General features: G+C 39.7%; 1 protein-coding gene across 1 annotated transcript; it reads right to left on the bottom strand.

Annotated features, from left to right (window-relative positions):
• Nucleotides 1-15,467: 15,467 nt before the first annotated feature.
• MSGN1 (mesogenin 1) lies at nucleotides 15,468-16,381 on the bottom strand (the record flags this gene model as incomplete). Its single annotated transcript, XM_058179160.1, has 1 exon — nucleotides 15,468-16,381. A coding segment is annotated over one exon (477 nt), but the record flags the coding sequence as incomplete, so codon positions are not given.
• Between the last annotated feature and the right edge of the window lie 10,747 nt (nucleotides 16,382-27,128).

Below are 27,128 nucleotides of genomic sequence, written 5' to 3'. Positions count from 1 at the left end.
CTCACAACTGTTATCAAGGCAGCCTGGGACTATTGTGGCAGCGCTCTTGGCATCAATCTGGAATACACAATGAGCTTTAAGTGCTGTACCTTTGGTTGAGAGACCAATTAGGGTCTATTGCTATCATTGAGTAAAGCAATCATGAAGGGAAACTCTTGGATTTCTCTCATGTGGCATAGATAGCATTCTTTAAGAAACATGCTACATTTTAGGGTTGCGGGAAAGAATTTTCCTCTTATAACTATAAACCTCTAAATGTATTTTGTACTTTGCTATAATAGGCACTGCACAATTCAAGAATCAGATGCTGGGTTGTTGGAAAAGTTCAGAAAAGACCCTCAACTATGAAGAATAACTTTTTCTGAACTCTTCAAAAACAAAGGTGTGGTAAATTGAAAAGGTTTTCTGGTCAATTTCAGCTGTATTTTCCACATAATATCTAGAATCTTTCAAACTTGACATGCTATTTAATTTCACATATGTCTTTTGGCGGATGCAGTCTCATCACTTGATACTTGATCACTTGATAGTAATTGATTTACTATTAGACCTGCTTTTCCTTTAGAAGGTAAAGGCATTACATGTGGCATTCTGTTCTACAAATTTTCTTCACAACAATTTGTGAAGATGGATTGGGCTGAGGGAGATAATGACTAGTCCAAAGTCACAGAATAAAGGCTTTCAGTTTTGTCTTCTCAATGTCAGTCCAATCAGAGCCAGTTTGGTCTAGTGGTTAAGGCAGCTGGTTAGAAAGTAGGAGACTGAACTTCAAGTCCTGTCTTTGCCATGAAAGCCAGCTTGGTGGCTTTGGGCCTATCACTCTCTTTCTCTTTCAGCCCAACCTATCTCAGAAGATTATTGTATGTAAAATAGGAGAAGAGTGTGTTGGATATCTTTGCTGCTTGTCTTATTTTTTAAAAACTACTAAAGGCAGGATACAAATAAATAAATAAATTTGAGCACTATACCATACATTTAATGTCCTTATGAATCTCCCATATGAGATTTACATATTCCCTTGCTTCCTAGAACAAAAGTAAGCAATCTTTTAGAGACAGGAGCACATTCGAAATGTTCAATGCATTTAGTGGACACACTTATAAAACGGCTGCCCTATAAGAACGATCTATTAATAAAATTACTGGCCATGGCGACTGGAAAAAAAAATCACTAGTAGATAAATTAGCCTTCTGAAAATGTTACCTGCTAACCATGGGGCTCAAAAACATTTTTGAAAATAAGGTGCTAAAGGAGTATATTTCGCTTTGCGATGCACCAGCTTCTTGTTTATGTATTTATTTTTATTAAAGGAATGTTTATATGGGACCAGGAACTTTGTGCACATCAGTATTATATACCGGTACATAGCAGTGCCTAGAAGTGGCATTTGTTGATTTTTAACTTAATATATAGCCTGAAGCATTGTTGCACTTTATTGTCATTCTGGAATTAAACTTGGATATGAAGCTGCATCCAAATATAATGTTAGGAATCTGAATAATAGGAATAACACTATAGACATGGTGGTATTTACTAAGGATATTCAAGAAACTTAAAACTCAAATGATATAACTATTATAACACTTTATCACCATTTTCATCCAGAGAATGTTGATATCCAAAGCATTGACTTCAGCACTTACTTATATTTTGTTCCGTCATTAAGTACTGTACAACATTCTAGTTGGAACCAAAATCTTTCAGTAGCCCGTGTCTCCACTTTATAGGAAGTCATTCAAATGGGCATGTTTAACTATAGAACCACTATCATATCACCTTTTTTATGTTTTTTATTTTATTTTTATATATACATCAACATCAATACATGAACAGTATCATAACACTTTTTGTCAAGTAATATTTTAATATAACCAATTAATACTATCGATACTGTAATATAAATATCAATATTGATTGATTGTGCAATGTAAAACTTGTTATAAATATAGTTCTCTTGCCAGCAAGAACAACTGCAATGTTCCAAATAAACATCTCTTTCAGACTGCAGACTTTTTATCTTTGTCTTTTGAACTGTCATAAAGAATAATATGAGAGAGTCCTACCTCTCATGCACTGGGTTAGGGAGAGGATGCTATTGAACCATGCCTTTAGACAAGGCAGTGGGAACTAACAAGCTGCTACTCCAAAGCAGAAAATGAAGCTAGGGTGCAAAATTCTAGAGAACGTCTTGGTTCCTTTGAGAACTCCAGCCCGCTATGGCTCAGCAGTTCTGCTACAAAACCCACGTTTAATTCCTGGGTGTATGTATACATTTATCATTAGATTTAGAATTCTTTATTGGCCAAGTGTGACTGGATACACAAAGGAATTTGTCTCTGGTGCATAAGCTCTCTGTGTACATACAAGCAACAAGTGATAAATCATGATCATATTCATACGATTATGATCGTTTATACTTTGCCTTTCTTTATAAAACTGAGTGACTTTCAAAAAAGCTGATGATATGCCTATAATTTAGTAAAAGGATAGTTCACCTAAGTAAAATTAGCTGCTAAGAAATACCACCTTGAGTTTTTCTTCTTTCATATATTCAAACGAATGGGAAAAAAAACAGCAAAACATATGCTGCCCTTAACATTGACTGAAAGAGTCTTCTTTTTCTTTTATTCTTTTCTGATTTATTTTTTCTTCTCCAGCTGCCAATTTTTTAATTGTTTCAACTTAGTGGGTTTGGTTTTTAATCTGTTTGTTGCCTAGAATCACTGTAACTTTATTTATTTATTTATTTATTTATTATTCAAACTTATATACCGCCCTATCTCCCAAAGGACTCAGGGCGGTTTACAGGCATGTAAAAACATCAATATACAAATTAAAATAATCATTAAAAAACTTATTCTAATGCCCAATTATTAAAAATAGAAATATAAATATTAAAATCAATTTAAAACCCCTCTAAATTTAAAATCTAAGCCAGTCCTGCACAGATGAATAAATGTGTCTTGAGCTCGCGACGGAAGGTTCGAAGATCCGGAAGTTGACGGAGTCCTGGGGGGAGTTCGTTCCAGAGGGCGGGAGCCCCCACAGAGAAGGCCCTTCCCCTGGGCGTCGCCAGACGACACTGCCTAGCTGACGGCACCCTGAGGAATCCCTCTCTGTGAGAGCGCACAGGTCGGTGAGAGGTATCTGGTCGCAGTAGGCGGTCCCGTAGATAACCCGGCCCTATGCCATGGAGCGCTTTAAAGGTGGTCACCAAAACCTTGAAGCGCACCCGGAAGGCCACAGGTAGCCAGTGCAGCCTGCGCAGGATGGGTGTTATGCGGGAGCCCCGAGGGGCTCCATCTATCACCCGCGCAGCCGCATTCTGGACTAACTGTAGCCTCCGGATGCCCTTCAAGGGAAGCCCCATGTAGAGAGCGTTGCAGTAATCCAGGCGAGACGTCACGAGAGCGTGAGTGACCGTGCATAGGGCCTCCCGGTCCAGAAAGGGGCGCAACTGGCGCACCAGGCGAACCTGGTAGAACGCTCTCCTGGAGACGGCCGTCAAATGATCTTCTAGAGACAGCCGTTCATCCAGGAGGACGCCTAAGTTGCGCACCCTCTCCATCGGGGCCAATGACTCGCCACCGATGGTCAGCCGCGGATTTAGCTGACTGTGACCGGCATCCACAGCCACTCTGTCTTGGAGGGATTGAGCTTGAGCCTGTTTCTCCCCATCCAGACCCGTACGGCCTCCAGACACCGGGACAGCACTTCGACAGCTTCGTTGGGGTGGTCCGGTGTGGAAAAGTACAGCTGGGTGTCATCCGCGTACAGCTGGTACCTCACACCGAACCCACTGATGATCTCACCCAGCGGCTTCATGTAGATGTTGAACAGAAGGGGCGAGAGGATCGACCCCTGCGGCACCCCACAAGTGAGGCGCCTCGGGGCCGACCTCTGCCCCCCTGTCAACACCGACTGCGACCGGTCGGAGAGATAGGAGGAGAACCACCGATAAACGGTGCCTCCCACTCCCAATCCCTCCAACTGGCGCAGCAGGATACCATGGTCGATGGTATCGAAAGCCGCTGAGAGGTCTAATAGGACCAGGGCAGAGGAACAACCCCTATCCCTGGCCCTCCAGAGATCATCCACCAACGCGACCAAAGCTGTCTCCGTGCTGTAACCGGGCCGGTAACCGGACTGGAACGGGTCTAGATAGACAGTTTCATCCAGGTGTAAGGGTAACTGATATGCCACCATACTCTCTACAACCTTCGCCGCGAAGCGAAGGTTGGAGACCGGACGATAATTACCTAAAACAGCCGGGTCCAGGGAAGGCTACTTGAGTAGGGGCCACACCACCGCCTCTTACAATGCGGTCTGAACGACACCCACCACCAAGGATGCGCTCAGAATCGCCTGGAGCCAGCCTCGTGTCACCTCCTGCGTGGCCAGCACCAACCAGGAGGGGCACGGGTCCAGTAAACACGTGGTGGCATTCAGCCTCCCCAACAACCTGTCCATGTCCTCGGGAGCGACAGGGTCAAACTCATCCCATAAAATGTCACCAAGACCACCCTCAGCCGTCTCACCCGTATCACCGCAATCTTGGTCCAAACCATCCCGAAGCTGAACGATTTTATCGTATAGATAACCGTTAAACTCCTCAGCACGTCCCTGCAACGGGTCATCCCGCTCCCCCTGGTGTAGGAGGGAGCGGGTCACCCGAAACAGGGCGGCTGGGCGGTTATCTGCCGATGCAATGAGGGAGGAGGCGTAGCTACGCCTCGCTTCCCTCAATGCCACTAGGTAAGCCCTAGTATAGGACTTCACTAGTGTCCGATCAGCTTCTGAACGGCTGGACCTCCAGGAACTCTCTAGGCGTCTTCTCCGGCGCTTCATCCCCCTCAGCTCCTCGGAGAACCAAGGAGCCGGTTGGGACCTGCGCCGGGTCAGAGGCCGCAAAGGCACGACACGGTCTAAGGCCCCCGCCGCGGCCCGTTCCCAGGCCGCAACAAGTTCCTCAGCCGAGCCGTGAGCCAGACCCTCAGGAAATGGCCCAAGCTCCGTCCGGGTCCATCAGGCGCCTGGGACGGAACCAACGTGTCGGCTCCGTCTCCCTGCGGTGGTGAATGGCGGTCAGAAAGTCCAGGCGAAGGAGAGTGATCTGACCATGACAAAGGTTCAGTGACTATTTCCTTTAAGTCCAGATCTCTCGACCACTGACCAGAGACAAAAACCAGGTCCAGAGTGCCACCCCCAATGTGAGTAGGGCCATCAACTACTTGGGTCAGGTCCAAGGCCGTCATGGAAGCCATGAACTCCCGAGCTGCCGTCGATGACGAGCCGGACGATGGCAAGTTAAAGTCCCCCATGACTAAAAGTCTGGGGGTCTCAACTGCCACCCCGGCCAGCATCTCCAGGAGCTCGGGCAGGGCAGCTGTCACGCAGCAAGGAGCCAGGTACGTGATCAGCAAACCCATCTGGCACCTATGACCCCATCTCACAAAGAGGGATTCGCACCCGGCAATCTGAGGTACAGTGGTCTCCCTCGGCTCTAGACTCTCTCTAATCACAACCGCCACCCCCCACCCCTACCCTGAGCCCAAATTTCAGGCAGAACATTAAAATCATTGCTCATAGCATTGAGGAATTTGGGGTGGAAATACCTCTGAATTTAGAAATTAAATAACAAAAAAAAACCATTTTTGAGAAATAAGAGGATTTACAACTCTAGGCTGAGTTTTAAATTTTTATTTTTACATTGTTATTTGTAAATAAGGTAACATACATCATTAATAAACATACATAGAATCTGTTACACACACAAGATTATTGGTCCTTGTTTTGGTGGGTGGTAGGACAGATCAACATTGGGCCCATTTTTTGAACTAATGCAAACTTCATTGGTCACTTCATTGATACCTTTCAGATATTTGTTGTTGTTAGTTGTGAAGTTGTGTCCAACCCATCGTGACCCCATGAACAATGTTCCTCCAGGCCTTCCTGTCCTCTACCATCCTCTGGAGTCCATTTAAGCTCACGCCGACTGCTTCAGTGACTCCATCCAGCCACCTCTGTCGTCCCCTTCTTCTTTTGCCTTCAATCTTTCCCAGCATTAGGCTCTTCTCCAGTGAGTCCTTCCTTCTCATTAGGTGGCCAAAGTATTTGAGTTTCATCTTCAAGATCTGGCCTTCTAAAGAGCAGTCAGGGTTGATCTCCTCTAGGACTGACCGATTTGATTGCCTTGCAGTCCAAGGGACTCGCAGGAGTCTTCTCCAGCACTATAGTTCAAAGGCCTCAATTCTTTGGCGCTAAGCGTTATGGTCCATACATTGCAACTGGGAACACCATAGCCTTGACTATACATATTTTGTTGGCAGGGTGATGTCTCTGCTTTTTAGTATGCTGTCTAGATTTGCCATAGCTTTCCTCCCCAGGAGCAAGCGTCTTTTAATTTCTTGGCTGCATCCCCATTTGTGGTGATCTTGCAGCCCAGGAAAATAAAATCTGTCGCTACCTCCATTTCTTCCCCATCTATTTGCCAGGAATTGAGAGGGCCGGATGCCATGATCTTAGTTTTCTTAATGTTGAGTTTCAAGCCAACTTTTACATTCTCCTCCTTCACCTGCATCATGCTGGACAACAATTTGCAACATCTTCCAGGCAGAGTATTTGTTGGATACCAAGCTGGAGGAGGAAGCTATTTGCAAGAACATCACTAGCTTTTCATTCTTTAGTATTACAAAAGGAACCACTAAAAATTAACATATCTTCCTTTTTAATCTTCAGTATTTCGTTGCTGGAAATATTGGCCTAAGAGCTATAAAATTATCTTTCTTGCTACTCAGTGAAGACTGAAATCTGTATAAAACCATCTATATGTGGGGGATATTCTGAAAACAGAGCCATGAAGTACCAACACCATCCAGCCCTCACAGTGTGTTACAGTGAACAAACCTACAATTTAGGGGTGGGTGTGGAAGTGGGATCTTGAACAAAACTTGGCTGAATATAAGCAGGGCTTGATTGGTAAAATTACAAAATGGCAATTATAGAGAAAATCCACAAGTAATGTTAAGACTACCTCTCTCCTTCCCCCGCCTCTCTCTCTGCAGTTTCTTCTGGTGTGTCTACACCACAATCTTAATGATTTCACAGCCATCTCATTGCTTTTGTTTAATCATCATTGGCTAGCTAGGAAGCCTCCATGTGATATTTCATTGAGTCTCATTAGAGGAAATTGAAAACTAATTCAGTGAAAATGAGAGAGAATATTTTGGGTGATAAGAGTTCTTCTGCTTGCTCCTTGCAATTAAGCAGACACTTGTAAAAATCCCAGCTGGCATCATTATTTTCATTGTCATACAATTGGTCATTATACTGTTACAGATGGTTCCTCAGCCAACTTTAGTTTTAGGAGAAGTTTTGCAACCAACAAAGCTCCTGATGCTGCAGTGTGTGCGCGCACATACAGATGCATGTCAAATCATTCTTCAAATCATTCTTGATTCTTGGTAATTGGACAAGTCCGTGTAGTTTTCTTGGCAAAATTTTCAAAATGGTTTGCCTTCTTCCAAGGGCTCAGAGAAAGTGACTGAAGTCACCCAGCCGGCTTCACGACTAAAGTAGAACTGGAATTCACAGCCTTCTGGTTTCTAGCCTGGTGCTTTTGCCATTATACCAAACTGGTTTTCATATAATTTATTGCCGAGATTTATATTATACTTCTTTCCAAAACAGCTCTCTTTTGTAAGTTAACATTAGATATTTACATCTACAATTATCACTGTAACATCTATATCAGTTTGTAGCTATTAATGGAAAGAATATTTTTATTTATTTATTTATTTATTTTGTCACAACAGTATATATAAGCATAAGCATGAAAATAACTATATAATATATAAGCATATATATAAGCATAAGCATGCAACAACCACATTAATTGGATATAATGAAAGGAAACAATAGGACAGGAACGGTAGGCACGTTTGTGCTCTTATGCACGCCCCTTACAGACCTCTTAGGAATAGGGTGAGGTCAATAGTAGACAATGTTTGGTTAAAGCTTTGGGGATTTTGAGAAGTTATGACTACTACTAATAATAATAAGTTTCAGTTGTGACTACTGACCAGAACTGCGAAAAAACACACTAAAAATTGCCTAATTTTAGAAGCAGTATAAAAAAATTAGCTACATTTAAAGAGACTGAATCACACTGATCTGATAACAACAGCTGTATATAAAAAAAATTAAAAAGACATTCTTAGAAAGAGCATGCTGGTCCTGTTGGACTTCCAGGTGTGGATATGTTGTTTAAATGCTGTATGTACATGCTCATAACCCATCATTCGGAACACCTCCCTGGAAATGCCCAGACATTTCAGTTTTTGTGAGAATATATCCCAAACCATATTGATTTGTAGTTATCCTCAACAAGGAAAGAAATCAGACCTATGGGAAAGATCAGTAACTTCAGTCAATGTGCTGTGCTATGGGTTTATCTGTTTCTACTTTAATATCTTAATACTGTACTACATTTGGAAGACAAGGGGGTTACCTGTAACATAGCCCTTAGGAATTTAAAATAAAAGAAGTGTACTGAAAAGCAGTTGTGTATAAAAATGGCATTTTGTAAAAGGAAACAGTATTTTCAGACCATCTGAAATTAAAACCATCTTTGAATATTCTACTTTAAATGTAAGAAATATTTATTCATTTATTTGTATGTTTGCTTGTGTCCTGCCTTTATTATTTTTCCAAATAGTCAAAGGGACGAATGTATATATAATAATTCTTCTTCCTACTATTGTCCCTACAATAATAAATCCTGTGAGGTGAGCTGGGCTGAGAGAGAATGACTGGCCCAAGATCACCCAACTGGCTTTCATGGCTAAATCAGGACTAGAACTCATGGTCTCCTGCTTTCTAGCCTGGTGCCTTGACCACTAGACCAAACTTCAACTCATATCATTTAGTCTTGTGCAGCCATAGCTCCCTTTCAAGTTTTAATTTACAGCATGTGTTAGTACAATTTCAGGAAACAAACATCTGCTACATATACTAAAACTCTGATTCTTGTAATCTTTAACTGGGCGAAATGGTGTACTGTAGGGAAATACTTTGAATTATGATACTCAAATGAGCTAAGTTACAGAAATATCCAAAATCCAGGACCCATGATTCCCATGGAATTGAAATTTGGCATTTTTTTTCAAAACATGTTATGATATAAACATTACGGTAAAACAATTTAAGACATAATACAAAATGTCACAAAACATTTCCTGAGCTGATGTTTGTGCTCTACAGTTCAACATTGGCTATTTTCAGAGCAGATACATCCCAAATTTCAGGCAGAACATTAAAATCATTGCTCATAGCATTGAGGAATTTGGGGTGGAAATACCTCTGAAACAATGATCATTACTAGACATGATTTATCTACTAATAGTAAAGACGGTTAAGCTACGTTGAATTATATTATTAAAAATATGGAATCTGTAATTTTATGAAGCAGTTTGGCTATATGGAGCTTGGGAATCATCAAAAATGATTTTGTATAATTGAAAGAAATGTATCCTAATATTAAAGAATGGGTTCAAGATAGGTGTTTGTTATCCCTTTTTTAAAAAAATGTCTTTATATTGTTCAAATGAAAAGATGGAGTAATACGTTTCTTCATGGTTTAGAATTAGTGATAAGTTTATGGATTAATTTTATATTAAAGTTATTAGATTATCTTTCTTTTCCATTTATTATTTTCTGTTTCTTTTTTCTGTTTTTTTTATTTTAATCATTACTACATATAAAGGGTTTCTTCAATAAACTGTATAGTCACTGGTATATTTTGCCATAATTGTTCAAGATGTTGTTCGTATATGATACTTGCCAATAAAAATAGAAATCTTATTCTAAATGCAGTGTAAGCTGATGCCCGTCGATTATGAACATAAATAAAATGTACTACCTGGTACCTTAGTGTAAAAAAACCTCAGGTGAATTATTAGCTGCCATCATATAACATTTAGCTGCTATCTCTTATTAGGATGCTATTTGGACAGTGCTGTCTGCTGGAGTCTTGGAAAATAATGTCCAATCCTGGTGGAAATTAGAAATGCATTCCAGAAGCAAAATGACAGAAGTTGAGCCTGGAATACATTACTTTTTTTGAGCTAAAGGAAATACCAAATTAAATTAAGTAAAGGAGATAACTTAAGGAGATAAAATTAAAACTATTTAATTGTAACAGTAAAATATAACATGAACTAAACTTAAAAAAGACAAAAACAGACAAAGAAAGAAAGAAAGAAAGAAAGAAAGAAAGAAAGAGAAAGAAGGAGGGAAGGAAGGAAGGAAGGAAGGAAGGAAGGAAGGAAGGAAGGAAGGAAGGAAGAAAATGAGGAGAAAATGAAGGGAAAGAATAGAAAAAAGAAAGAATAAAGTAAAAGAAATATATAAAGAAGTTATTTCCAACTTTTACCACAAGTATAAAAAAGATTAGTGATTTTTCATCCCCTCCATGCTTACCAACAATTATCTCTTCATCCCATATCCTATCTCTTCTTTATAGACAGATCCCTAAAGCATCATTTTTAAACTGACTTTCCCATTGGGAGGGATATGGGGCTCCCTCCAGAGGGAACCTTGAGTAATTTCAGACAAAGTCATTGGTGGCTTCCTTTCCTGGCTTTACTTTCTGAGGTTGAGGAAAATGGTGAGAGGCGCCATTTCTGTTTTTCTTTTGAAAGTGTGTTTAAAGGGCCAGTTGTTCATTTTAGTATAGTATAGTACATGAGCAGAAAATTATCTGCTACAGCGTCCTACCTGTCAATGACTACTTCAGCTTCAACCATAATAATACACGAGCACACAATAGATACAAACTTGATTGCAGAAAATACGACTTCAGCAACAAAGTGGTCAATGCCTGGAATGCACTACCTGACTGTGGTTACTTCCCAAAACCCCCAAAACTTTAACCTTAAGACTGTCTACTGTTGACCTCACCCTACTCCTAAGAGGTCTGTAAGGGGCGTGCATAAGCGTACCAACGTGCCTACCATCCCTGTGCTAATGTCCCTTTTTATTCGTATCCTTATCCTGTATTCATAATCATGTTTATACTTATATCTGTTATCTTATAAGTATTTGACAAATAAATCAATATAAAGTAAACTGTAGAGGGGTGAAAGGCTAAGCAGGGGGACTACACCTGCTGTTTTGGTAATTGTCACTCCTCCCCACCCACCTAGCGACACACTCCATCCTCTTTGAAATGTTTATTAAATCAAGTAAGTTATCTTGGAAGGTTTTTTTTTTCATTCTCTCTTAATTCCCTCCCTCCTCCCAACTTTGCAGGTTTTAGGTGTTTTCTAATATTTTGATACCCACCTGCTGACTTTTAGTAGCCTTTTAGTAGCTTTACAGCCACTGTAATGCCATCTCAGTCTCAAAGTTAGTTTACTTTTAACGAGCAGGAACCTTTAACAAATTTGCAGCATGTGTTCTTTCTCCTCCTCCTCTTTTTATCCTCTTTTTCCTTTTCCTTCTCTTCCTCCTCCTTTGCTCCTTCTCTTCCTCTTTCTCCTCCTGCTCCACCCCTTCCTTCTCCTCCTCCTTCTGGACATTCAATTCTTTTCTCCAGGGCTGAAATCCAGCAGCTTCTGACAGGTTCTGGAGAACCAATAGCAGAAATTTTGAGCAATTTGGAGAACTGGCAAATACCACCTCTGGCTGGCCCCAGAGTAGGGTGGGAATGGGGATTTTGCAATATCCTTCCCCCAGGAGTGGGGAGGGAATGGAGACTCTACAGTATCCTTCCCCTGCCACGCCCACCAAGCCAAACCCACAGAACTGGTAGTAAAAAAAATTGGATTTCATCACGGCTTTTCTCCCTCCATGCCTTTCTCCAGTTCCCTTCCACCCAAAAGACAGTTTCTATAGGCTGCTCTCTCCATCCTCTTTGGGCTATTCTGAGACCCATTTGAGAGCATATGCACTAAGACAAATTCCTTGTGTGTCCAATCACACTTGGCCAATAAAAAAAACCAACCTAATTCTATTCTATTCTTTCATTGGCTGAGCTCATACTCAACATACCACAGTCTGGTTTGGTCATTATTAACCTGTCCTGTTTATTATTATCGTTATTTGTAATTTGATATGTTTTAAAGTACTGTAGTTTAAGTGTGTGCATTGTTTTAATTCTTGACATTTGCATTGTTTTATGATTGTATTCTCTACATAATCACTTTTTTAAAAACAAAGTACAAGCTAGAATAAGTTATAAATAAATCAATATCACTTTTTTTCCCTTCCTGCAACCTTTACTGAAATGTTGACCAAATCCAACATTATTCCAAACTTAGAATTGTGGGATTGGAAGGGGCCTTAGAGGTCTTCTAGTCCAAACCCCTGCCCAAAGTAGGACTCCTTAGACCATCCCGGACGAACTGTTGTCCAATCTTTCCTTGTAAATCTCCGATGATGGAGCACCCACAACTTGAGGCAAGCTGTTCCATTGACTAATCATTCTTGCCGTCAGGAAATTCCTCTTTATTTCCAGATGAAAATCTCGCTGATGAGTTTCCACCCATCAGGGTGGTGAATAAAACAACTCCCGCTTCCCTGTGATATCCCTTCAATTGGAAGACTGCTGCCATGCCTCCCTTGAGCTTTCTCTTCATTAGTCTAAACATATCTACCAGTAGTTCCTTTAACCATTCATTCTATGATTTAGCCTCGAGATCCTCTTTCATCATCTTTGTTGCTCTTCTCTGCACTCCTTCTAGATCTGTGTGTGTTTGTGCACACATGCACACACACACACACATCTCCCCCAGCTTCCCGTTTAGCCTTTCACTCCTATGCATGACTGGCAACACCTCCCTCAAAAGCAGATTTGAATTCTATCGAGAGAAGTTTCACTGGCAGGTGCAGTTCTTTAGTTACAGTCAAAAAATTTTTTTGGTGTGTCTTTAAAAAACCATCCTTCAAATTTATTTCTTGGTTCATCATAGTAACCCCACTCATTAATATCCTGAGGAAAAATCCCATACAGAATGGAAAAGTCAGAGTGGGAAGGAGTGAGGGTAGCCCCCTTTCTTTAAACCTATTCTTTTTAAGTCAAAATGTTTATGATTAACATATGAAAGGAGAAAATACAAAAATATGTCCATGACATCTGTTTATGAAAAAGTAAAAAGAAAGTGAAATAAATAACCCAAACTGTTGATCATGCAATTGGATGTGCTACTAGTGCAAATCAGACACCCTGGAAAACCTGTCCCTCTGTACCATTATTTCTAATCATTCTTTTTTCATCTTACGTCATGGACTGTATAATGTGGGACTACTGTTTGTTCTGTTCCAGGGAAAGGAAAAGGTGAGCTTGCTTTCTTTTATTTTTCACTTTTCATCTGCATTGCAGCAGCACACCAGCTCTTCTTTCTCCTCTTGGTTGCTATGAGAGGGTGGAAGGAGGGAAGGGGAGGTCATGTGCAATCTATTTTCAATCAAAATTGATAATGTACATTTTCTCTTTCCTTTTTACCTTGTGATGTACAATATGTAGCCTCTGACATTGATTTCCTGAATGTTATGTTGAATTAAGACCATCACTCCGCTTCTGAAGCAGGGAAATGCACTCTCCCTCCATGTGATGGAACAACACACAGCTTTTCCAAAAAGAAAATAGCCTTTGCTAAGGGCACGATTTTGGAAATGAAAGCTGGCTGTTAAGCTAAAGAGAATTTCTGCCTTGTAATGACAGGTTTTAGGCCATTGCAGAGCTTTGCTATCACTTGAAATCATTTATCAAGACTAAGAGATTATATGATGTTTTATTTAAGAAGACAAAACCTTTCTGTTCTTTCTTTTATTCTCTCCAGCTGATTATGCTCGTCCCCAAAGCCCTGAGATACTTTTGAAATATACATGAATAAAACATGATTTGTGAGTATGTAAATCTACTTTCTTCCCCTTCATTTGTAATACTGTAGAAAACTTGCCAGTATGTTCTCTGGAAAAATAACAATCACATTCAAAAGACCAGGGTTAGATGCACTATACTTGAAATGCAGCACCACAAATCTCAGCATCTCCTGATATCTCAGCCCAGCCTGCTCTGGATGGCTCTGAGGGAAATAGCTTATCATGCCGAAAGTTTGTTATCTTTCAAAGTGAGATATGTGTGATGAACTCCCTAGGCAATGTGCTGCTGCCAGATCAGCTGGACAGATACCCTCTATCAAGGGAGCCCTGCTCACTCAGCAATTGAACTCCATGAGAACCATGCATGTGCAGTCTAACATATCCTCAAGCATAAAGAAAATATGCTGAATGTATGCCTTACAACTAATAAAGCAGCAATCAAATTACCAGGATAGGGCTGCCTCAGATTTGATAATGCTCCTGTTCAAAGGCATTTTCATCTAAGAATGGTGTGGAATCAATGTGTCAGTGCCCATAAGGTTCAATTCTGCATCACATATATATCCTCGCATAAGGAGCTGAAAACATACATATTGATTTGGATTTCAGAGTTTCCCTTACAGAAGCATTTCAAATGAATTTATACAATCAATTTCTATCATGCTAAAAACATCTGGGGTGTTGTAACCAACTATTGGGCAAACACTTAGGTTTATAAAGAAATGAGTGTATCTCTTGATAGGAAAATAAATAAATAGTTGAGGATAATTTTCACTGAAGTCAATGATTTTTGTTCCCCCAGTCATGATTAAATTCATTGCTTTCATTGGGATTAATCCTAGCTGGACTATATCCAATTTAGGATGCTGAAAGCATGTCCCTTATATGGACTATCAATATTTACAAACAAAAATTAAAAAACCATCAGCCCACCCACAACTTACTTTCCCCTGGCTCTGATGATTGAGAGATTCAGCAACCCGCTATTATCAATTTAAAAATAGTTCTATATTTACAAAATCAGTAAATGCATGTACATTCTTTTATGTACACTGAGAGCATATGCACCAAGACAAATTCCTTGTGTGTCCAATCACACTTGGCCAATAAAAAATTCTATTCTATTCTATATTAAAACTAACTTTCATGTTATGAAGACAGCCGTTTTGGGCCAGATTGATGATGTCCCATACTAAAAAACACAGTGATTATTATTTGATCAGAAATGCAATTTACATCTATGTAAACTCAATTACACCAGGCTTGTAACCAAAGTAACTCCAATCAGAACCAACTTTTTATACATTTTAGGATTTTTCCCTTTGAAACTTGAAATGTATCATAATGTATCATAAGCATAAAAATATTCTTGCTGGTATAAAATGCCTCCCAACCAACAGAAATAACTAAAAAATACATAGGGATATGAAAAGTTATTTTTTTTAAGAAATCCATTGATTGCCACTTCAAGACATATCCAATTAAATGAAATTTGGCACACCAACATTAACTGAATTTTAAAAAGAAAAAAGAAAGTCCCGTCAACACCTATGTTTGATTCAATGTCTGTCCAACATCTGACATCCCAAAATACCACTCTCTTGTCATGAACTATCCCTTAGAATAACAGATTGACCCAAATTGTCTTTTGAACAAGTCCCTAATTGTTGAACTCCTCCGGGCAACTGGTAACGGCCCGACCCATCTCGGAAGCTAAGTAGGATCAGCACTTGGATGGGAGACCACGAGGAAATCCCAGCATGGCAGATCAAAAAGTCAGTGAAAAAGACATATCCCAGAAGCAAGCAACTGGCAAACCGCTTCGCTACTGTTCCCAACAAAGCCGCATGGCTGTGTCCTCCCACTGGGGAAAGAGGTTCGACCCACATTTGTTCGTAAAAAATGTCACTTTTTACAAAAGACGACCAGAAGGCTGTCAAGTGGAAGTGGGGTGGGTGTGGGTGGGGAGGATCGGATAGGCGACGGCCTTCCAGAGAGGGCATCGCTCCCCCAAAGCCTTTCAAGGCATCTGTCCTTGCTTCACGGTGTTCAGCAAATCCGTGAGTTCGCCGATGTACTTGATGGTGTATTTCAGCGTCTGTATCTTGGTGAGCGGCTGGCCCCGCTGCGTGTACATGGGCGGCAGGTAATTGCGCAGCGTGTGCAAGGCTTCGGCCAGCGTCCTCATCCGCAGCTTCTCCCTCTCGCTGGCCTTTCGCCTGCGCTGCACCGACATCCGCCCTTTGGGCCCTTTGTGACCTTGGCCCTGCCCGGGCCGCGAAAGATAAACGGAGGGAAACTCTCCGAGCGGGTAACCTCTCAGGCTGCTCCCGGCCTCGTTCCCGTCGCCGGGGCCACAGGGCACGTCCACCAGCAGGGGATAAGGCGAAGAGGCGTACGAGTCGAAAGACGGGGACGGAGACAGGCTTTGCGCGGGGGAGCTCTGGCCCGGCTCCAGAGAGCCGCCGCTGCCGCCGCCGCCGACCTTCCAGTCCCAGGAGGAGGAGGAGGAGGAGGTGGTGGTGGTGGAGAAGAAAGGAGAGGGCTCGGCGTCCATGCTCTCCGTTGGCCCTTCCCGAGGCAGAGGCTTAGGCGGGCGAGGGGCCGCGGCGGCATGCGAGCCACGTCGGGGGGTCCCGGGCCTCGGGAGAGGCTTTTATGGGAGCGGGAGGGGTGGGGAGGGCTTGGTGAGCAAAGGGGCCACCCGGGTGTCAAGGGAGTGGCGGGCATTCAAATGAAGCTCGGGGAGGCTCTAATGAACTCCCGGCGTCTTCTCCGCTTGGCTGGGATAATTAGCGCCCTTCGGCTAAAGGGCCATTTCGGCTGAGGGCGAGAAAGAGGGCGTCCCCGGCAGGGAGCAAGAGCAGCGCCTGGCAAGGCCGTCGGGCTAGGCTGCTTGATATGTTAACCGATCCCCCGGGGATTTGGCGGGGAAACCTATCGTATAAACATCCCGTCAGGAATTAAAAGTCAGGAGGGGAGCTTCTCTTTCCTTTCTTAGCCGGGCAACCCCGTCCCTCCGGACCCGTCTTCACTTTCCTAGCGCACCAGAACGCCCGTCGTATTTTGAGTTCTGCACCTTTTCTGAACGCCGGCTTTCCTTTTTTTAAAAAAACCAAAACAAAAACATGACAGAATCAAAGGTTGAATGAAGCAGGCGAAAAAGAGGCTTCAGAGGATTACTTATTGTGCTCCAACGAGCCCTTTTTAGTTGATATCAAAGGTATTTGATAGCATTATTAAATGATACAGTATTAAAATGTAGAATTGCAGAAAAAACAGTTGCTACCAACCTACTTTCCATTGAGGACCTGTATACTGCACGAATCAAAAAGAGGGCTGTGAAAATATTTACAGACCCCTCACATCCTGGACATAAACTGTTTCAATTCCTACCCTCAAAACGACGCTATAGAGCACTGCACAACAGAATAACTAGACACAAGAACAGTTTTCCCCCCCCCCAAGGCCATCACTCTGCTAAACAAATAATTCCCTCAACGCTGTCAAACTATTTACTAAATCTGCACTACTATTAATCTTTTCATCCTTCCCATTACCCATCTCCTTCCACTTATGACTGTATGACTGTAACTTTGTTGCTTGTATCCTTATGATTTATATTAATATTGTTTCCTGATTGCTTATTTGTATCCTATGACTATCATTAAGTATTGTACCTTATGATTCTTGATGAACATTTCTTTTATGTACACTGAGAGCAAATGCACCAAGACAAATTCCTTGTGTGTCCAATCACACTTGACCAATTAAAAAATCTATTCTATTCTATTCTATTCTATTCTATTCTATTCTATTCTATTCTATTTATATCATACTGATGGCTCATCCTGGGGTTTCTTTTTCAGGAGGTCAAGTTTGCATACATAGGGTATGTACAGCTTCACCACTACAGGACGCTGTAAACACATACTGTTTTACAGGAAAGTTTTGCGTTTTGTCCCCAGTCTCGTCAACCCTTTAATAATATCATTTGGAAATTGTTGTGCTGTATATTATTGGCCATATTCAACATCAAATGAACATGATGGTGCTGATTTCATGGGAGTTTCCATTGTTCTCTTCCATTTGGCGCTCTGCCAGATGTGCCCCAGATCTGCTCTGGATCATTCTCAACCCTTGAAAGAGCTTGGTGGAAGGCAGGAAGAAGAATCTGTTCTTCTGACAGATGCCATTTCTTCAAAAGGCACACTTTTGGATATAACTATAACACAGGTGGCTCAGTGGCTAAGATGCTGAGCTTGTCAATCGAAAGGTCAGCAGCTCAATGGCTTGAATCCCTAGTGCTGCATAACAGTAAAAAAATAGGGACCACCTTTGGTGAGCTTGATCAGGTTTATAAACTCTGATAACTATTTTACATTGAATGTGCTGTTACGGTATTATATATTTCCTTGAATATGCACATTTTGCTATACATTGCTGCAGTGGATGCCAGTTTGCTTCTGGGTCTAATTCAAGGTGTTGGTTATGACTTTTAAAATCCTACATGCCTATGGGACCAGGTTACCTATACAACCATTTTTCTCCCCATTATATCAGCCTGTCCCATCCACTCTGCCAGGGAAAGTATGTTGCAGACCCCATTGTTAAAGAATTTCAATTGGTGGGTCCATAAAGAGGGCCTTTTCTGCCATTGCAATTGTCCTAGGCAGGCAACCACTCTCCTGGCCTAGAAAGATGTGAAAAATGACTGCTGCCTTGTTTGGGATTCACAAAAGCTTCCCCCCGCCTTTTAATTACCTTTTAATATTGATTTTTATTCAGTCTTGCCTCTTACATTTTACACAGTTTTTAAAAATATTTTTCTTGCACACTACCCAGAATCCCTGTATATGGGAGATGGAAAATTTTAAATTTGATAAATAAAATTGAATGAGTTTGCAAGATTCATTATGCACCCCATACTTTTAAAATAAATTATTCCAAAAGCTTTATAATTGTAGTTAGGGATGTTGTTTCTGATGTCTCTTGCTGCTCTGATATTTTCCATGGGCGTCTCTAATTAGAGTTTATCCATTTAATTTGTATATGAAGGAAGTGTTTCTGGAGTGTGAGGTGTGATATCCAACATTGCACAATTCTCTCTCTCTCTCCCTCCCTCCCTCCACATCGCCTTTACGTTCAGACTGTGTGTAGCATTCTGTTGATAGTATTCCCTTTACTTTTAATTCACATTAATGTTGAAATAACCACCATCAAATATAAATATTTGATATGGAACTATCACAGCTCTTTAGTTCAATATTTTATTTTATTTCCATAAAAAGGTCTCAAACCCATATATACCAATGTAATAGGAATACAATGGAACACAGCATTCAATGTCAGAAGAAAATAAAGCAGCCATAGCTATGAAAATTAAGCATTTTGTTGTACTAAAATCTGATGGGAACAAAAATATTTTAACTACCTGTTTAAAGGATATGAAAGACTTATTACCAGCATAATTGGTACCAGTAGAAGTCAAGGATGATTTCTAATAGGAATTGGTTTGGGATCAAGAGTACGTTTTGGGCTGACAATTTTTTATTCAAACTAAATACCAGTTTAAACAGGATTAAAACATATGTGTTCAACTTAATATGTAGTTTGCCCTCAAGAACAATTTCTTAGTTATTGTAGATATTATAGGATGATGTATTATTTTAATTCCCTGGACTTTTATGTACTTGTTTTCATACATTTCTTTTTACAGTGAGGAAAGATTTTTCAATCCACATTGTACTGAGCAAAACTCAGTATTTAATTTCTAGAGCATATTCATGGCTCTTGTATTTTTTTTTCCTCATTCTTCCCTTTGCTTCTTTTATTGTGATCATGAAAAGTGACACAGCATTGTATTGAAAGAGGAATGAGGGTGTTTCTGTATAGCTGAAGAATGGCTTAAAATGAGTTTCAATATCCTCGTTTCCCCAAGGAACAATATGAAGTGCAATTTTGTGAAAAGACCAATAATTTCCCATTATAGTGGCCTAGTTATTCTCCAAACGATATTTTCAAGAATACGGGGAAGGAAATGTTATTTAATTTAGTCTCATATATAAAGCAGGAAGTGATGCTCCATAAAGCTGATTCCAAAAGTGGCACTAAAATTTGTGAGCAGAATTTACCCCTCCCAAAGGACGTGTCATCAAATTTTAAGCAGCAGGAATATGATAGGTGAGATGTAGAATTGTACCAGTCTTGATGTGAAGGTCAAAATCCTCACCTCTGCCTTTTCTGTGCCTCTTATTATCTCAGCATGTTTGTCTCCTAGTGTGTATTCAGTGGTCTTAGTTTTCAAATGTTTTGGTAACCTCTCCTTAGAGCATGAAAGGAATCCAGAGAAACATATTCAGAGAGTTCTGATAGGCAAGGAGAAATGCAGTGCTCTCCAAATCCTGGGAAAGGTAAGCAGAGTAGTTTCTTAAACTTGAGATCCCAATTAATGGCTTAGTTTAATAATTTAGTTGTTTTGCCCTACTCAACAGTGGTGCTAGGACTGGACTATTGGGCACAGACCAGAGGCCACAGCCTAGAGCAGTGGTTCCCAACCTTTTCTTGTTTGAGGCACAACCTTTTCTTGTTTGAGGCACCCTTGGAAAGCCTTTCAAAAGTTCCCGGCACCCCTTATAAGGAAATAGATATTTAAAATCTCTGTAGCTCAAAAGTTCCCGGCACCCTCAAAAGATCTCACGGCACCCCTTAGTGCCGCGGCACACTGGTTGGGAACCACTGGCCTAGAGGATCACCAGTTGAGATGAAATCCTGTCCCACCTGCTGTCAGGCTGTCTCCTCCTCCTCGTCCTCCTCCTCCTCCTCCAGTGACCATAAAGCCCTGTGCATCTTAAGCACCTCTTTATTCAATACTAATAAGAATAAAATTAATTTTCCATTCCTTTTTCCTGTTGTTTATCACAAACAGTGGCTTAGTAGGAGTCTCTTTTTAGACTGTTTGTGAATAGAGCTGGTTATTTACCGTAGCCAAAGGGATTCCATGTTATACAGGTCTCTTTGCTAAATAGTGTCATAAATGACTAAGCAATGAGCTGCTTCCAATATCACATCCACAAGTAATCCCTTTTGTTTTCATGTTTGCACTTTCTGTGCTTCCCACAAATCTGATTTCTCCGGTGGATATTAAGGTAGCCATGCAGAGGTTGCAGGAGAGATGGTTCTTCCTGTTATAAGTCTATATTGTTCTCTTGCTGCATGGACAGTTGAGGACACAAGCCAGTTCTTTTAAGCAGCCATTTATGGGGACCAATAAATGGAAGAAAAAGTAGAAATGGGCTCTCTTTAAAATCATGTCATTTCAAAGTCTGGTATCTAATGAAAATGAATAATTTATAACTGATATTACTAAAAATACTTCTGAGATATATTTGGAGCTCCCAAGTTTTTGCTTTTGGAAAGATTATCAACTAACTCCTCCAGTTCATATTTGTGATTGAAAGATTTACTTCTGACGAATTAAAGGACAATTACCAGTTAGAGTGCTTGGGTGGTAGAAAGTGGCTTCCTATATTGGAACTTGTAAATATATATTATTTATGGATTTTAATTTACTGATTAGATTTGTTAAGGCCTATTTGAAAGCACACGTTTGAAATGATCTAAAATTGACAAGTGTACAGTTGTGAGGTAAGTTGTTGCTGCTTGTATGACTTGCTGCAGAAGTACTAAAATTACAGAAATGAATATTACATTTTCTCTATGGTGTTAAAGAAGAAATAAGATATAAAACCCTACTACTGAAGCAATGTACAGCATTATCACACATTTATGGTGGCAGTGTACAGTAATGTCATCCACATTAGTGATATATTAGCAGAATGACAAATGGAGGACACTATAAATTGCTCATATAATGTAAATAGATTCATGGATCTGTTTGCTTTGCTGGCCTGGTCAGAAAATGAAAGCCGAAATGGGTAAGTGTACATACTGCTTTACTTTAGCAAATTTAAAAGCACAAATTTATATCTCTGACCTCTACCTTTTCCTCACCTTATACAGATCTGGGTGAGATCATTTTTGTCATAGTAATCCCATAACACTGAAGGTTATTTGAGTTATGGAGCTAATATTATAGGTCTGCTCAGTGACACTTTGAAAAATGATAAAGGCATTTTCTGCCTGAATGGCAGCTTTATTTTTCACTCCATTAATTTATTCAGCAATCTGAAGGCAGACATTCAGTCTTCATTCACTGTTGATAATGAGTTCCTTCGTCCTAATTCCAAATGCATAAGTAGGTTGCTAAAATAAACAAATATCAATAGTAAAATGCTACTAATGAGCAGCTTTTTCTTTAAAATGATACAAGGAAGAAGCAGATGCTTTTCTTAGTAACAGAAAAAAAGTGGATACTTTTGAAATGAAAACAAATGAAGATTTGTTTTATGCATTTCATACATAAAACATACTCTACTGAATAACTCAAATCTTAAAGAGGGATACTCATGTGTCAAATTCAGTTTTTGGGAGGGGGGGATTCCATTGAAGACATGCATTCAGAAAAGATTGCACTGATTTTTTTCCCTGTAAGGAAACTATACTTTCCATTCATGATTCCTTTCATCTATTTAGTCAAATATGATTTTCAGCATAAGTCTTGACCTCTCTTGGCTACCCATACTTAATCATTTTTATTTTATTTATTTAGAGACATTCTGAATGGATCCAGAGCAGCCAAAATGGAAATGATCTCTTAAATACAAATAACCAGATGAATTTGATCAGTAAAGATTAAAGTGCAAAACAGCACAAGTATGGTTAAACAAATAATCACAACTCATTTATTTCCATGCTTCCTTTAAAATTAAACCATTTCAACCTGAGGGCTAACCATACTAGGCAGAAACAATATGAATTTTCTTGAGAATGCAATCTACAGTCTCGCTACTAGTGTCCGGATTTGTCATTCATAATCATCTTGACAGCTGAGACAAAGTTGTGGACGATTGAAGAGCTGACGTCTGGCACTTCTGGAAGGTATCAATTGGGAAAGATTGAGTTTGAACCATCTGTGAAGCAAGGTTACCATCTTTATTGAGCCGGAAAATGCCTGTATGTTGAAACTGAGAGTCACCAGAGCTGGAAAACACAGTGGCATAACATTGCCATCATTCTCCAATCCATTCTGCCATGGATTCTTTCATGAGATTGTTTGATATGAATATTGAGGGGGGGGGAAGGCAGCTGTTGTGTAACCACTGGTCTCAAATACATGAATGAATCCAGTAGGTTGTGCATGCTTTGTCTTTCAGGTTGGCAGGGAAGCAGGCAACCTGTGTTGACTTCATTGGCACTTGTCTATAAGCAAAGTTAAAGCGGTTGTCGCTGACTGTATATCCCTAAGCACCAGTATTGTTCGGAGTGGGGTCTTGTGCAAGTGGTATGCTTTGTTCACACACTTGTAAGATCACATGCTCTTCAAAACCCTTCCATGTGAACATTTGATCCTCTGAGAAGTGGCATTCTCAACTAGCTGAGACGTGACAGCAACTTCCCAATTCATTAAGACATCTGGCCTCTAATCAACTGGTTCCCTAGATGAAAACAGTCCCATGTGCTGAATTTACACCTCTCCATCTTTTAAGTAGGGGTTTTATGACTTGGTGTTTTCCAGCTGATATTGGGGAAGTCTTTTTAATACCCCTGTTAACAGAAGTTGAAAGGATATTATGCTGTGTGGTTGGTCTTTAATGTTTACTTTTCATTTCAATTAGCGGAAAAGAGAAAGGAATGGCTGAAGCGTTTTGGGCTTCCTTACTCTTTATTTAGCTGATCACCAAAATATAGATTTTACCAAAATGGGACTTTCTTCTGCTTTTGGTACCAGAATCCAGAGAATAAATAGAATACCAGTGTCTCAGAAGCTTGAATTCATTGCCTTAATACATTTAATATGAATACTTACTCTGTAACATTTACTGATTCACAAAATAATCCAAATAGACCTCAATCCAGAATACTTCATCCCCCCAAAAATCTGTAAATTGAATGCATTTGGATAAATGGGATTTGATGCTTATGCATGCAGTAACATGAGTATTTTATTTTAAAAAAGCTAACTCTGATGGATTAGCTCATTCAGTCTCCTTTAATACAACCCAAATAGAGTTTGTTTTATTTTATTTAGCATATGGCAATATATGAGTGATATAACATTTTAACCTCTACCAGTTGTAAGCCCGAGCAGCAAACTTTAGGTAAACCAATTCTTGATAGTCTTTCTTAACAACAATAGGACATAATTTCAGGAACCAAAGTAGTGTTGGGAACTCAGTCTGAGTAAGCCTGAGTCTGACTCATGCATGCTTATTATTCCAACCTGTGGCTACCTCTTTTAGGGGTGGCTTCTATGGTGGGAATATCTGAGGCTGAAAAGCAGAAGAGATCTAGAGATCTTTTCAATGGGCATAAGGAATGAGCAATGGCACAGGCATGGATGAACCAAGTCCCAAAGCCTATTCTACACTTATTTGCAAGAATTAAGGAACGGTGCCCCCTGCTGAATGTACACAACACATTAGATGCTGGAAAATTGCAGGGGGTGTGAATTAAACAGTATATGTGAATCTGTTTTCATTGCCAGAACCAATAACTTAGCAGACAATATCCCATGACTGCCATTTCCCTTAATATAAAAATGTTATTTTATGCTAATTATTTCATCAAAGAAACAGTGATTTCTCCATAGTTCTACAGCCTCAATAAGTTATTGCTGTGTAATTTTATTTCTGTACCGTTTTAAAATACATCTGTCATCCATTTATTTTTAACATGGCACTTCAATTTGGAATATTTTTTTTTCTTTTATGCATTTTAGATACCTTTCCAGGAGCTAACTTAATGACTGGTTCAATTTTGCAGTCTATTAATATCAATATTTTTTTTAAAAAAAGAATAAGACAGGTTTCCAAATGAATCTAATGAATTTGATATTTTCATGCTGGACAATTGGGATTCCTCATGGAGTTTGGATGACTTCTAAAATTAACTTCTGGCTTGAGTTTCATAAATGCCAATAGAGTCCCATTGCAACAATACGACTTGCTATTATTCATCTATCTGGGCTTTTATGAATCTGGGTGGTGTCCTTTTCAACCTGATTTCTGCCAGATGTCTGGTACTACAGCTTACAAAAATTTTAACCAGCACAATCATTGGCCACAGAGGGCAAAGCCCTGTTGCTCAGGTATTCTGCTTTTTTTCAGAAACTAAATGTCTTATCAAAATTTGTATTGAATAATCAGAAGTTCATCATCAGGCCTAATGTTTGCACTTGGAAACAAATGGCATAGTTACTTTTAAGGTTATGACATCTAGGCTCCAAAAATCCAAATGACCGGTAGATGGCACCAAAGAGATGCAGAAACTACAATACTTTGCTGCCTCCCTATGGTCATTCGGGTCTATGCAGCACAGCTCTGAAAGCTCTTATGTTTTTCCACAAATTTGGTTTTCTACAAAAGGCAGTTTACTAATGTTGATATTGTATTGTCAGCAAGGGATAAAAAATGAGAGAAAGGGAAAACTGAACTTTATTCTTTTTGACCTGATCTGTCAAGCTTTGATGAACTCGCACATCAGACTATGGGCATGCAATCATTTCTTTTAAAAATAGAATTGAAATGTTAGAGCTACATACAGCGGTCTTAGATCAACTATATTAGCAGCCAAAATGTCCCAGCAGCCTACTTTGAAAGAAATTCCGTATCCCAGTTCTTCAGATGCTGGGATAACTTTACTTGCAAAATCTTGCAGAGCTTTGGAAATATTTATGGAGATTTATAGGAATACTTAGTAGGTGATCAGGTAGATGGTACAGAATAGTAAGGTGACCAACTTTTTTACAATGAGAAGGAGGGAGGATACAAATAAATTGAAGAAAAAATATCGTAAATAAAAGAAACATTTTATTCACTGCAACAATTATACAGAATATACTATAATATGATAAATGCATAATAAAAAACTTTTGTAACAATAACATTTTATATTGTAATTATGCTTACATACCTATTAATTATTATTTAAATGAGTACTTTTCCATTGAATAAACTTGTAAATAAAATTATACATATTTGGAAATTATTAAATAGATAATGCATTAATAATATGTGAATTATTGTGCTCACCTGTGTATGATTGAATATTCACTGAGAAAGAAGTGAGTCTAATGTGTGCGTATGTGCCATGTTGTGTTTCGGTAAGAAGTAAACAAAGCCATTTGCGTTCAGGGCATTCTTGTGCACAGCGCACTCTCTCAAAACAATTCTCCTGTGCGGAACGCATGCATCTCATAATCATGGCTCACTGCACTGTACCGAGCCTCGATGAATTGTCATGTCAAATACGTCACATCACACGCAACAGATCAGATCGGCATCGATTGAATACGGAGATTTACAGATTAGTCTTCAAATATCGAAAAGGAGGACATGTAGGAGGGCACTTTTCGAGAGAGGACAGAACTTACAAAAGAAGGACTGTCCTCTCTAAAGGAGGACAATTGGTCACCTTAATAATAGAGGAAGGAATAAAATAGAATCAAAAGCATATTTTCCACTAGGTCTTTTGGATTATTCTATGAGGTTGAGGCAGAAATGATAATCTTTTCAGGTATAGACATACAATGTCCTGCTTTCTACAGGTTTCCAATACACTTTAAAACACATTTTAAATTGCATATCATTCCAAAAACTTCTAAACTGTGAAGAATGCATAATAAAATAATTAATATAAAGCTAATATAACTTATCAGCAAAGCTTTATCAACCAACAGGCAGGCCTGACACAGAGATATATCTTCAAAAGAGGCCAAAGATTGATTGATTTGATTCATTCTATTTATATACCGTACCTGCCCATCTGAAATACATGACTCTGGACAGCTAGCAATTTTAAAACAAGACTTGAAAATTATAACAACCAATAACATATACATCAATATTTTTTTAAAAAAGCCAACCAATAACAACACAACCATGAAATGGGCTCAGCTACAACCCAGACTCTAACAAACCAGGTTTTACAAAAGGCCAGCAGGATTGGGGCATGTTTAACCTTGGGTTGTGCCAGATAATACTCTCAAAGGACGGAACTCAGAGAATCTCATGATGCTTGATGAAAGTTAGAGAATAGATACAGTAATAAAAAAGTCAATTTCTATACTCTATTAAGACAGTTTCTATACTCTATACATAGAGAATGCACTGGCACTTATAGAA

The sequence above is a fragment of the Ahaetulla prasina genome, chromosome 1, assembly GCF_028640845.1.
Source record: "Ahaetulla prasina isolate Xishuangbanna chromosome 1, ASM2864084v1, whole genome shotgun sequence".
Taxonomy (NCBI): domain Eukaryota; kingdom Metazoa; phylum Chordata; class Lepidosauria; order Squamata; family Colubridae; genus Ahaetulla; species Ahaetulla prasina.
Note: the sequence above shows the minus strand (reverse complement) of the source record. Positions and strands in the feature narration are given on the sequence as shown.